General features: G+C 60.6%; 1 protein-coding gene and 1 long non-coding RNA gene across 4 annotated transcripts in view; one reads left to right on the top strand and one right to left on the bottom strand.

Annotated features, from left to right (window-relative positions):
* The window catches only part of COBL (cordon-bleu WH2 repeat protein), an 83,772-nt gene that overhangs the window by 43,184 nt on the left and 27,997 nt on the right, over positions 1 to 12,591 (top strand). For all 3 annotated transcript variants that reach the window (XM_079786029.1, XM_079786028.1, XM_079786027.1), the window contains exons 3-6: positions 653 to 863; positions 2,910 to 3,138; positions 9,459 to 9,556; positions 11,145 to 11,219. In XM_079786029.1, the coding sequence (XP_079642155.1) occupies positions 653 to 863; positions 2,910 to 3,138; positions 9,459 to 9,556; positions 11,145 to 11,219 (613 nt within the window). The remainder of the gene's footprint in view (positions 1 to 652; positions 864 to 2,909; positions 3,139 to 9,458; positions 9,557 to 11,144; positions 11,220 to 12,591) is intronic.
* Positions 3,510 to 8,957, bottom strand: LOC307108228. Its single transcript, XR_013814291.1, has 4 exons — positions 6,560 to 8,957; positions 6,480 to 6,499; positions 6,420 to 6,439; positions 3,510 to 6,299 (listed from the first exon to the last, which is right to left on the bottom strand). It is a non-coding gene; the product is annotated as an uncharacterized lncRNA (long non-coding RNA).

Genomic DNA, 12,591 nt, shown 5'->3' with positions numbered 1-12,591 from the left:
GTGTTATTCCCGACACGAACATTCCATTGAAAAGCCGTGGCAGCCGGCCCATTGCTGTCCCGTCTCTCTCCCTTCCTCTCTGAACCAGTGGAAATACGTTAGACAGAGAGTGGCAGGCCCACGACGGGACGGGCTGGGGCGAGGGCTTCCGCCGCCCCCACCGCCCCCGCGGGAGGGAGGCCCGCTCGCCCACGGGGTCAGCTCGGGGCTGACGGTCTTCACAGGCACACGGGGTCTCCCGGCGGCCCTCGGTCAGGTCTTGGTCAGTGTTGGGAATGTTAAGATATCATGGTGCAGCCTGGCCTGTTTGGCTCAGTGGGTGGGGTGTCGCCTCATGCACCGCAAGGTCGCTGGTTCGATTCCTGGTCCGGGCACATGGCTGGGCTGTGGGCTCGATCCCCAGGAGGGGGCGTGCAGGAGGCAGCCTGCCAGTGCTTTGCTCTCACATTGATATTTCTCTCCCTCTCTCCCCGCCCCCTAAAAACAATCAATTAAAATACCTTTAAAAGGCTGTTGCCGTACAGTCACGCCTGGAGTTATCGATCAGCCGCTGTCCTTCCTCGTGAGTGTGCTCGCTCACCCGCTGGTTCGCCCGTTCTGTCCTGGACGGAGGAGACCAGACCCTAATCACCTGCTCCGTCTCCCCTTGTAGCCACGCGATGATGGACCTGCTGGTTGAGCTCTGCCTGCAGAACCACCTCAACCCGTCCCACCACACCCTGGAGCTCTGGTCTCCGGAAACCCAGCAGCCTCTGAGCTTCAAGCCAAACACGTTCATCGGGAGCCTGAACGTGCACACCGTGTTCCTCAAAGAGAAGGTTCCCGACGAGAAGGCCAAGCCTGGCCCCCCCAAGGTGCCTGAGGTCAGTGGGACGGGAGCCTGGTCTTCCCAGGGCACACGCAGAACCCGTGGGGAGGGAGCTGCAGGTGCAGGGGGGCGGGGGGCTCTGGGGTCTTGGTGACGCAGAACCCGTGGGGAGGGAGCTGCAGGTGCCGGGGGGGGGGGCCTGAGATCTTGGTGACACACGCAGGGCTGTGGGTGAGGGTCTCCTTCCATGCCAGGCAAAGGTAGGCACTAAACGGGGTTATCTGAGAAGACGCAAGTCCCCGGAATGGAGTCCCGTGTGCTGTGGGCCATGTTAGAAGAGGCCTGGTCTGGAGCAGACGTGTCATCTGGATGTCCCGCAGAGATGGGAGGGTCCATGGGTCTGCGCTGGCATGGTGGCAGCCACTGGTGCAGCTACTGAGCGTGTGCAGGGCAACCCTATTGGGCTCAGGCCTGGAGGCCTCCCTGCCCCCGAGGCAGGCAGGACCCAGAGGTAAACTTCTTAGAGATGGAGGTCAGGGGTCGAGGGGCGGGAGGGAGGCAGGAATTTTTATTTTGAATAACTTTTGATGTTATAAATATTTACTTACTGCAATTGGAGAACATCTATAATAATCCTATATAATAAAGAGGTAATATGCAAATTGACCATCACGCCAACACACAAGATGGCCACCCCCATGTGGACACAAGATGGCCACCACAAGATGGCCATCAGGGGAGGGCAGTTAGGGATGACCAGGTCGGCAGGGGAGGGCAGTTAAGGGCCACCAGGCTGGCAGGGGAGGGCAATTAGAGGCGACCCAGCCAGCAAGGGAGGGAAGTTAAGGGTGACCAGACCAGCAGGGGAGGACAGCTGGGTGTGACCAGGCCTGCAGGAGAGGACAGTTAGGGGTGACCAGGCTGGCAGGGGAGGGCAGTTAGGAGCAATTGGGCCAGCAGGGGAGCAGTTAGGTGTCGATCTGGCTGACAGGGGAGTGGTTAGGGGATGATCAGGCTGGCAGGCAGAAGCAGTTAGGGGCAGGCAGGCAGGCAGGCAGGCAGGCGAGTGGTTGGGAGCCAGCTGTCCTGGATTGTGAGAGGGATGTCCCAGGGCAGCTGAGCCAGGGCTGTGCCTGATCCCAGGCCAGACGCGTGGAGAGGCCCAGGCATCCAGCTTTTTCAAAAAATTCATGGAACCCCGGCCCCATCTGAGGTCTGCCTCGGAGCCTCCACAAAGTCCACGTCTGCTGTGTCCACTCGCCAGGGTCTGAGTGCCATGAGGGTGACCAGGATCAGCCGGATAGAACTTTTTTAAAATATATTTTTATTGATGTCAGAGAGGGAGGGAGAGGGAGAGAGAGAGACATCAATGATGAGAGGGAATCATGGACCGGCTGCTGCCTGCACGCCTCCCACTGGGGATCGAGCCTGCCCCCGGGCATGTGCCCTGACCGGGAATCAAACCGTGACCTGCTGGTGCATAGGCTGATGCTCGACCACGGAGCCACGCCGCCGGGCAATATTGTGGCTTCATGAACAGAAGTTTGATACCTTGTTGGTGAGGGTTTTTTATTACATTGAATTTTTTTAAAAATATATTTTGTTGATTTTTTTTACGGAGAGGAAGGGAGAGAGAGTTAGAAACATGGATGAGAGAGAAACATCGATCAGCTGCCTCCTGCACTCAACCAAGGTACATGCCCTTGACCGGAATCGAACCTGGGACCCTTGAGTCCGCAGGCCGACGCTCTGTCCACTGAGCCACACCGGTCAGGGCTGCATTGAATTTTCACAGCACTCCCCACCTCTCCCCGGGGAAGGTGCGTCTAAAGCCTCATGCTCGGTCTGGTCTGACCCCGGGAACGGCCCTGCGTGTGCTGGGCTGTCCGTGGAGAGCCCTGCCCGATGCCACTCCCGTGTCGTTAGCATGTGCTCAGCAGGCAGGCGCGCCTGCGGGGAGCGGCTCTCCAGGCATTGCTGTTCCCGTCCTGCGGGCCGTCTCCCCGTGACCCCGGACTTGCTGGAGAAACGGCCGCAGCGCTCGGCGCCGCCGTGGCTAGAGGTGCTCACAGGGCTCCCGGCCCCGTGTGTGTGTCCCCAGAAATCCGTGCGCCTGGTGGTGAACTACCTGCGGACCCAGAAGGCCGTGGTGCGCGTGAGCCCCGAGGCGCCGCTGCACAGCCTGCTGCCCGTCATCTGCGCCAAGTGCGACGTGAGCCCCGAGCACGTGGTGCTGCTCCGCGACAACGTGGCGGGCGAGGCGCTGGAGCTGTCCAAGTCGCTGGGCGAGCTGGGCATCCGGGAGCTCTACGCCTGGGACAACAAGAGAGGTGAGGCCCGCCGCGGGGACACGCGGGGACACGTGGGAACACGCGGGAACACGTGGGAACACGGAACATGTAGGGACACGTGGGCGCACGCGGGAACATGTGGGAACACGGAACATGTGGGGACACGTGGCGCACGCGGGAACATGTGGGAACACGGAACATGTAGGGACATGTGGGCACACACGGGAACATGTGGGAACACGGAACATGTGGGGACACGTGGGCGCATGCGGGAACATGTGGGAACACGGAACATGTAGGGACACGTGGGCGCACGCGGGAACACGTGGGCGCACGCGGGAACACGTGGGAACATGGAACATGTGGGGACACATGGGCACACGCGGGAACATGTGGGAACATGGAACATGTGGGGAACACGCAGGAGCATGCTAGAGCAAGGCCCCCACTCCGAGCGCTCAGCTGGGCGCCCCGCGGCACCGGCTGGACGGGCGCGCATTGTCAGGCGGCTGGGATGTTGTCCAGACCAGAGAGGGCGGGCGGGCGGACGGGCGGGCAGCGGACGGAACTTGCTGTCGCTCCCTGGTGGTCCTGCTGCCTCTGGGCCCCGCCCCGAGCCCCCGTCACCCCTTCTCTGGGAGCTTCCGTGAGATGAGCGGAGGGAGGCGAGGGCGTCGGGGCCTCCACTCTCAGGGAACCACCAGAACCCACACGTAAACCGTGGTCACGTGGACTGGCTTTCCGTGGCCTTTCCTGGCCCCCACGTCTCAAACGTCACTCATAAGCCGGTGACAGCCATGCCCTGCGCGGCTCCCCAGCCCCTGGAGGCAACTCACGGCGCTTGGCCGCCGTCGATGCTGGGGCAGCTCAGTCCTCGTGGGGACCTGCCACGTGGCCTGAGGTCGCAGTGTGAGCCACGGGCGCGTGGCCGGTGGAGGGCGGTGGTTGGGACAAGACTGGCCTGTGGCGTGAGCCGTTGTCCCCGAAGGACACGGAGGCTGACTGTTTAAACAGACAGAACACTCCCCCCCCATTTTAATATTTGATCTTAGAAGGCTTAAGATGGACTTCATAGAGCCTCACTTGATATTTGCTGCCTTTTTATTCCACAAATATTGAACATGGAGGGCTTTTAAAATATGGACATACTCAAGGTTTTCATGTTTATCTACAACTTTTTAAAAAAATTCTTGCAATAAGAAATTATTTTTAATCACAACAATTACGTTGGTTTCATCGGTGCTCCTGGTGGCACCAGCCCCCCCCGCCCCCCCTCCCCCCCGAGGCCCCAGAACCCGGATCTCCCTGGCGCCCGGGCAAGGGGCTCAGCCCACTGAGCACACGACACGGGGACCGTTTTCCTCCATGAGGTCTCTGGCGGCGGAGAGCCACGGCTCCTGTGCCCGGGCCGGCGGCGTCTTCAGCTCCCACAGACGACCGCACGTCTGCGCCCGGGCCTGGCACAGCGGCGTGTCTGTGTGGCGGCAGCGCCCACTCTGACGGGTCCCGTGAGGCTGCGAACGGGAACACACACACGGCGTCCCGCGTTGACGCGTGTGGGAGAGAAGGCCTCGCCGACGGGTTTCGGGGGGTGGCCGCGCCAGGTGCACCTTTGTGGATGTTCATCCTCACCCAGGATGTCCCCTTGTAGAGAGAGGAAGGGCAGGGAGAGACAGACATGGATGTGAGAGACGCATCGGCTGGTTGCCTCCCACACGCACCCCGGCCGGGGCCAGGGATCGAGCTTGTAACCGAGGTGCGTGCCCTCGACCGGAATCGACCCGGGACCCTCCGTCTGTGGCCGACGCTCTGTCCACTGGCCACCGGGTCCATCTTGAAGGACGCGGAACTCTGACCTGGGAACAGTCCCAGGAAGCCGCCTCCCGCTCGGGAGCGCGGCCCAGCGAGCCCTGGCGTCCAGCAGGGCCCAGCTCAGCAGGGAACCGCCCCCCCCCATCCCCGTCCGGCTCCGCTGTGCCGGGGAGGACGCCCTGCAGCCACTGCAGCCACCTGGCCGCTCACATGTGGTCACTCCGTGGTCGGAAACAGCTGCCCACGCCCCCGGGTCCCCTCTCCACTGCGCGGGCGCCTCCCGGGCCTCCCTCCTGGGTCCCAGCAGGAGACTAAGGGGGCAGCACCTCGCCTGGGGGGCGCTCCAGCCCCGTGGCCAACACCCCTGTCCTCTGGACCAGACGGTGCGTGTGCCGTGCGGGCCTGTGGATCACCCCTGCCCTGAGCCCGCCCCCTGCCGACGGCCGGCTGTCAGGAAGGAGGGAGAACGTTCCGGGGGGCCGTCCACGCGGCGCCCTCTCCTGGCCCCGCTCTGGTATCCCGCCTTCCCAGCCCAGCGGAGCTGAGGCGGCCAAGGCCGGGCTGACAGACAGCCCCCCAGGCTGACGGACAGACAGCCTCCCCCCCGAGGCTGAGGAGCGCCCCGGCTCTGGTCAGGGGCTGTTGGCGGCGGGCCTCGGCCCGGCTCGCCCTCACTCTCTCCTCGCTGCCTTTCCAGTTCTTCTGACCAAAACGCAGTCGGAGCCCTCCCTGCGCTGCCGAGGTCAGTGAGCCCCGCCCCGGCTGCACCTGCATGGCTGGCGGGGGCGGGGGGGGGGCATGCACGGAGTGACGGGGCCTCGGGGCCGTGTGGCTCCCCGGGCGCTTGCTGGCTAAGGCGAGGCTGTGGCTGGTTTCTCAAGCCCCTGGTTGGCTGAGAGGAATGTCCTGTGGGAGGATGCTGTGTGGTTCTGACTGGTGAGAGCAAGGACGCGGCTGTGAACAAACAGGCTTCAGCAGGAATTCCAGGCAGACACAGCCGGCCTGTGAGAGCGCCGTTTCCTTCTTATGTGGGCTCACCTGCACTCACCTGTGCTCACCTGTGCTCACCTGCACTCACCTGTGCTCACCTGTGCTCACCTGCACTCACCTGTGCTCACTTGTACTTACCTGTACTTACCTATATTTACCTGTACTTACCTGTACTTAACTGTGCTCACCTGTACTTACCTGTACTCACCTGTGCTCACCTGTACTCACCTGCACTCACCTGTGCTCACCTGTGCTCACCTGTGCTCACCTGTACTCACCTGTGCTCACCTGTGCTCACCTGTACTCACCTGTGCTCACCTGTGCTCACCTGTGCTCACCTGCACTCACCTGTGCTCACTTGTACTTACCTGTACTTACCTATATTTACCTGTACTTACCTGTACTTAACTGTGCTCACCTGTACTTACCTGTACTCACCTGTGCTCACCTGTACTCACCTGCACTCACCTGTGCTCACCTGTACTCACCTGTGCTCACCTGTGCTCACCTGTACTCACCTGTACTTACCTGTGCTCACCTGCACTCACCTGTGCTCACCTGTACTCACCTGTGCTCACCTGTACTCACCTGTGCTCACCTGTGCTCACCTGTGCTCACCTGTGCTCACCTGTACTTACCTATACTTACCTGTGCTTACCTATATCTGCCTGTACTTTGCCTTCCTGTACTTGCCTGTGCTTGCCTATAGCTGTGCATTCCTGTGCTTGCCTGTGCGTACCTGCTCTTGCTTGCACTTACCTGTGGTTACCTGTACTCACATGTGCTCACCGTCGTTGAGATCCGTCCTGCCTGCTGCAGAATTTAGGGCGCTGTGGTTTGTGATGTTTACCCTTTGCCGTCGTAAATATAAAAATGAGTAGTTCAGATTTTGCACTTATTCTGACACTGATTTCTTATCAATTATATATATGTGCACACATATGTATATATTTAGATATACATGCACACATAACATAGACATATACACATGCGTACGTATTGGGATTTTAATGAACCTTTTGAATTGCGTACACACACACACACACACACACACACACGCACGCACACGGAGTTCGTTACCATCCCAATGAGTTTTTATAGTTTACAAGAATTTCTGCACATGTTTGTTAGAGTGTTTAACACTAGATCTTATTTCTAGAAAATCAAGTGAAAGTGAGAAAACGCGGCGTGGGTGCTGGCCGCCCCGTCCCTGTCCAGGGCCCTGCAGCCCTGTGGGTGCTGGCCGCCCCGTCCCTGTCCGGGGCCCTGCAGCCCTGTGGGTGCTGGCCGCCCCGTCCCTGTCCGGGGCCCTGCAGCCCTGTGGGTGCTGGCCGCCCCGTCCCTGTCCAGGGCCCTGCAGCCCTGTGGGTGCTGGCCGCCCTGTCCCTGTCCAGGGCCCTGCAGCCCTGTGGGTGCTGGCCGCCCCGTCCCTGTCCAGGGAGAGGCCCGAGGCTCGATCCCTCGGCAGTGTCCTGAGGCCTGTGGTTTGATGGGTGGCACTCTAGCCTGGGTGCCAGGAACAGGCGCTCCACGCCCACCTGTTGGGCACCTACCATTTCCCTGACACGCACGGCCTGTCGGACGCAGGCAGGGTGTACACGCACACACGGATGCTTCCCGTGGCCGCCGGACGGGGTCCTCTGTCGAACAGGGTATTTTACCTGGGTAGCCCTGTGCCTGGGGAGGGCTTTCATGTGATTAGCCGTGAACTCTGCATGCACACGTGGCTGCTGAGTGGACGTGCATGACAAGCCGCCTGCACCTGCCGAGAGCCCTGGCGCGTGTGACTAAAGCCCGAGCCTCCGCTGCGTGCAGAATGAGTTTGCGGACGTGTGTGCTTGTGATTCTTGGTTTCTTTAAATCGGTTTTGAGAGGGAAACATCAACTTTATTCCCTTATTGATGCATTCGTTGGTTGGTTCGTGCATGTGCCCTGACCGGGGATCGAACCCGCAACCTGGGTGTTTCGGGACAACGCTCCGACCACCGAGCCACCGGCCCGGCGCTGTCGGGTTTGCGCTGTTGGGGGGATGGTGCCTGTTGCTGCCGCTCCGCCTCGGGTCTGGTCTCTGACGGGAGCGTCAGTCCGTCAGCAAGAGGAGCTGCTGCTGTCGGGTGGCGGACTGCGAACAGCCGGGGGTTCCACCAGGGCCTGGCGTCGGGCGCCGGCGTCAGGCGTGAGCAGTGCCGTGGGGAAGTCGTGTCCTTCGGGGACACCAAGGTTTTCCTCCTCCTGCCGTATCCACGGGCCTCGGAGAGAGACGGGACGCGCTGCTGGCTGAGGCCTGAGCGGCCGGGGGGTGAGGGGAGACCCGTGAGCGGTGGTGTCAGCTGCCGTGCGGCACCGGCGGGCGGGCAGCACGGGGCCACCGTCTGCAGACGCGGAGGCTGAGGCTGTGCGGCAGCACCCCGTTCACCCCATCCTGCAGATGGGCAGACTGAGGCTCCGAGCACACCCTCCCCTCGGTGCTGGTAACCTGCACCCCACTGGTCCTCAAATGCTCCCTCACACCTCGAGCATCCCCGAGGGTGGGGGTGTTGAGTGCAGGGCGCGGGGCCCGCCCCCAGAGCTTCCGATTCAGGCGTCAGGACTGGGTCCGAGTCCCAGGCGTGCGGCCCTGCCGGTCCCTGGTACCTCCTCGTTCTGGGAACCACAGCCCCGGGCGAGGCTGCCACCTACTGACCGGCCAGGCCTGCGGTGTGCCCGTCCGGCCCACGGGAGCGCCCATTCCGGCCCATTCTGAATCCCAGTGACTCCCAGCCCCGGGACATGGTCAGGATGCTGTACTGACTGCGCAGGCGGCCAGGCGGGTGCGGGGATATCGGGGACCACGCTGTACAGCACCTGGCGTCTAACCTCTGTGCCACACACCTGGAGCGAAGACAGGCTAAGGCGGAATATCAGCCGCAATTGGAAAATAAGAGAAGTTAATAATGAACACCCCCCAAATAATAAAATAGTTGTTTTTTCATATATGTTTTTACTGATTTCAGAGAGGAAGGGAGAGAGAGAGAGAGAAACATCCATGATGGGAGAGAATCATGGATCGGCTGCCTCCTGCACGCCCCCCACTGGGGATGGAGCCTGCAACCCGGGCCTGTGCCCTGACCAGGAATCCAACCGTGACCTCCTGGTTCATAGGTTAACACTCAACCATTGAGCCATGCCTGTTGGGCTAAAATAGTTAGTTTTTAAAAATCCTGATGAAGAAGGGAAAAGATTGAGGATGTCAAGCTCAAGAAAGAGAGAGAGAGAGAGAGAGAGAGAGAGAGAGAGAGGGGGAGGAAGAAGCCATGGGCCCCTGGAGAATGTCGCAAGAGAGGAAAGCATGCCGGCCGAGCCGAGGAGGAAATGGGGGATGTGAGCGCGGCGGAGACGCCCGGTCCCCACCGAGCGCAAGGCCCCGTGTTTCACAGCCGGGCTGCAGGCTCGGTGGGAGGGGGGTCTACTCTGATAAGAACGAGGCGAACGTTTAAGAGCAGAGGATGTGCTTGTGGCGGTTTTTAGCGCAAAGTGTTTGTGCTGAAACATAACTTAGAACTTTTCTTCCCTCCCAGAAGCCTTTAGGGCATCCTCCCTGGGCAGCGAGGAGACGGACAAGGAGAAGAAAAAATTCCTCGGGTTCTTCAAAGTGAATAAAAGGAGCAACGGCAAGGTGAGGGGCGAGGCGCACCGGGACCGCGCCTCGTGCACGCGTGGTTTCCGAGGTGTTCGCCTCCAGCTGCCCGGGCGGTTCCCCAACACGCAGGGTCAGAGGGGGCTCCTCCGGATGCACCCCGGCGACTGGCTTCTCTTCCACACGCAGACCCCGAAGCGGTTCTGGGCGATGGGGTTTATTCGCCAGCAGACCATGGCCCGAGCCCGTGCCCGCTGCCGCCTGCCCGGTGCCCGGGGCTCGGAGGGGGATGGAGGAGGGGGTGGGGCACGCAGGGCCCGGATCCCCACGGGTGAGCCCGTGGCAGGAGCCGCCCACAAAGGCAGTGAAACGCCCGGAGATGCTTTTGTTTAAGCCTGAGAGTCTGACTGGGCGCTGACCGCGGCCGGAAAGGGTGAGCCATTGTGCAAATGCCACGGACGACAAGGCTGTCGGGTGCCAGGGACGCCTTCCTGCCTGTCCTTCCTCTCCTCTCTCGGACTGGCCAGAAGCCGTTTTCCTTTCTTTCTTTTTTTAAATATATTTTTACTGATTTCAGAGAGAGAGAGAGGAACATCAATGACGAGAGAGAATCATTGATCAGCTGCCTCCTGAACGCCCCCGACTGAGGATCAAGCCCGCAACCTGGGCAGGTGCCCTTGACCGGAATTGAACCCGGGACCCTTCAGTCCGCAGGCTGACGCTCTATCCACTGAGCCACACCAGCCAGGGATGTTTTCCTTCCTCATGCACCTCCTCTTCCACATGGATCTCCCCATCACGTTATTTTTACTTTATTTCTCCCTCAACATCCTTCCTGCAGTCGCATCCGTGTGTTAGTGACTGCTATTGGGGGGTTGGCTTCTCATCCGTTGCATCTCTCCACTCGTGTGGTGTGAGATGCGTTGCTCCATGCAATCTCCCTTAACCTTTACGGAGACCCGGGAGAGGGGGCCGCCTGTCTTCTGGGCGCAGGGACCGGCTGCTGCGCCCGGAGCTGACGCAGCGGGAGAACGCAGAGCCCCGCCCCCACCTGTCTGTCCAGAGCCCCACGCTCCCCTCCCCCACACGCATGTTCCTGGACCAGTCAGGCCTCAGTTTTTCTTCCTTAACAAGAAGAGGGTTTGGCCCTGGCTGGTTTGGCTCCGTGGATAGAGCACCAGCCTGCGGACTGAACGGTCCTGGGTTCGATTCCGGGCAAGGGCACATGCTGGGGTTGTGGGCTCGATCCCAGTGTGGGGCGTGCAGGAGGCAGCCGATCCATGATTCTCTGTCATGGATGTTTCTATCTCTTTCCCTTCCTCTCTGAACTCAATACAAATATATTTAAAAAAATAAAAAATAGAGACGCGATCACCGCCATGAGCTGTGGTTTCAAAACCGTGGCGTCCGGAGCAGCGAGCCCGAGAGCGGCTTTCAGGCTCGGCCGAGGGGAGGCCGCGGGGGCAGCTGTCGGTGCAAAAGCTGCGCCTGGGAGTGTGGCCGCGCTGGCCTGTGCCTGCGTGTGCCTGGCGTGTGCCTGGCCTGTGCCTGGCCTGTGCTGAGGACGGCGCCAGCGGGAGCACCCACTTCCCCGCGATGACGTGACGTGGCTGTGCTTCTGCCGCAGGTGGAGCCGGGCCGGCTGTCGGGGGCGGACAGCGACGAGGACTCCGCGAAGCTGGCGCCGGGCAGTGGCTCCCACGTGAGTACTGGCACCGGCGGGCGCGCCGTGCTCCGCGGGCAGAGCTGCGGGGCTCTGCACGGCCTTCCGGAGGGTGAAATTGCAGTTGCTTTATTGAATGGGGGGGCGGGGGGCTCCCTTTTGCTCTGGGGCTCGGTAGAAGCGCGGAGCTGCGTTCGGCTCTGGCTGGGCGCCCGGCCCCGGTGCCCGCTGGGATGTTAGTTTCCTGCAGCCTCCGCGCGGGGCGACCGCTGCCGGGGGCCGAAGTGACGCCCCTGGAGTCGCCTCCGCCCCGAGGAGGAGGAGCTGGCGGTCTTGGAGACATGGCCTGCCCCCACCTGGATCGACCTGTTCCTGAACTCCGTCCGCAGCTACACCCTCAGCGCAGCTCAAACACTCCCCGAGCCCCCACTTCCACGTTGGCGTATAAAAAGGTTCTTCTTCATTGTAAACACTGGACAGGAAAGAATTCACAGCGTCTTATAAATATGGGCCTTTGAAATGGACCTGATAAAAGTTTGATTCTTACGGTCACTTCTTAAAAACGGCAAAGACAAACTCTTCTACACCAGGAAGAAATCTTGCATTATTGTTCTTGGTTTCACATTTTCGTGCCAGCCCATGCCAAACTCCCTTCTCCTCAGCATGTTTTCATGCCTGGAGCTCTGTTATCACATCTTAGAATGGAATACGATATGAGGCATAAAGGTCTAAGTCAGATTTTTAATGGTCATAAAGCTTCAAGTAGGAAGATGGGACTCTAGGTTGAGGTCTTGTAATCACAGATGCGAGCGGTGTGGACTGTTCCCGCTGGCCATCTAACTGCTGGCCAGGGAGAGCGAGTTTTTCTGGAAAAGCCCTCTTTAATGGGTGAGAGGCCACATTTCCATGAGTGACCGTGTTCCACTGACGAACTAGAAAAGCTTCCACGTGGACTCGGGGCCCCTTTCCGTTTTAAAAATCAAATCTATTGGGGTGACGTTGGTTAATAGCGGGGGTGGGAACGTCCGGCCGCAGGCCGTGTAAGGCCCACGAAGCTGTTTGGTCTGGCCCTGCGAAGGTGTGGCGGGGGAGGGGGGCGTTAATTAAATGTCTGGCCGCAGAGAGCAGGCTGACCTTTACGTTGATGGTTTTGTGCGGCCCCCGAATGATGTTATAAACGCCACCCGGCCCTGGGCACGAAAAGGCCCCGCCCGGCTTAATAGGACCAGACGGTCTCGGGAGGGGACTTCTGTCCCTTTTCACGTCGGGGAAGCAGCTTCGGGGCTGAGTGTGAGGCTGGGACCTTCCTGAGGAGCTGGCTACGTCACACCCCGCTCGCGCCGATCCCACGGGGCGTCCGGCCGCAACAGTTACTTCTCGGGACCTCTCACCTGTGCCCGATCGGGGCCTT

This window comes from Cnephaeus nilssonii, assembly GCF_951640355.1.
Source record: "Cnephaeus nilssonii genome assembly, chromosome: 12".
NCBI classification, from domain to species: Eukaryota; Metazoa; Chordata; class Mammalia; order Chiroptera; family Vespertilionidae; genus Cnephaeus; species Cnephaeus nilssonii.
This window is presented reverse-complemented; position numbering and strand designations above follow the sequence as displayed.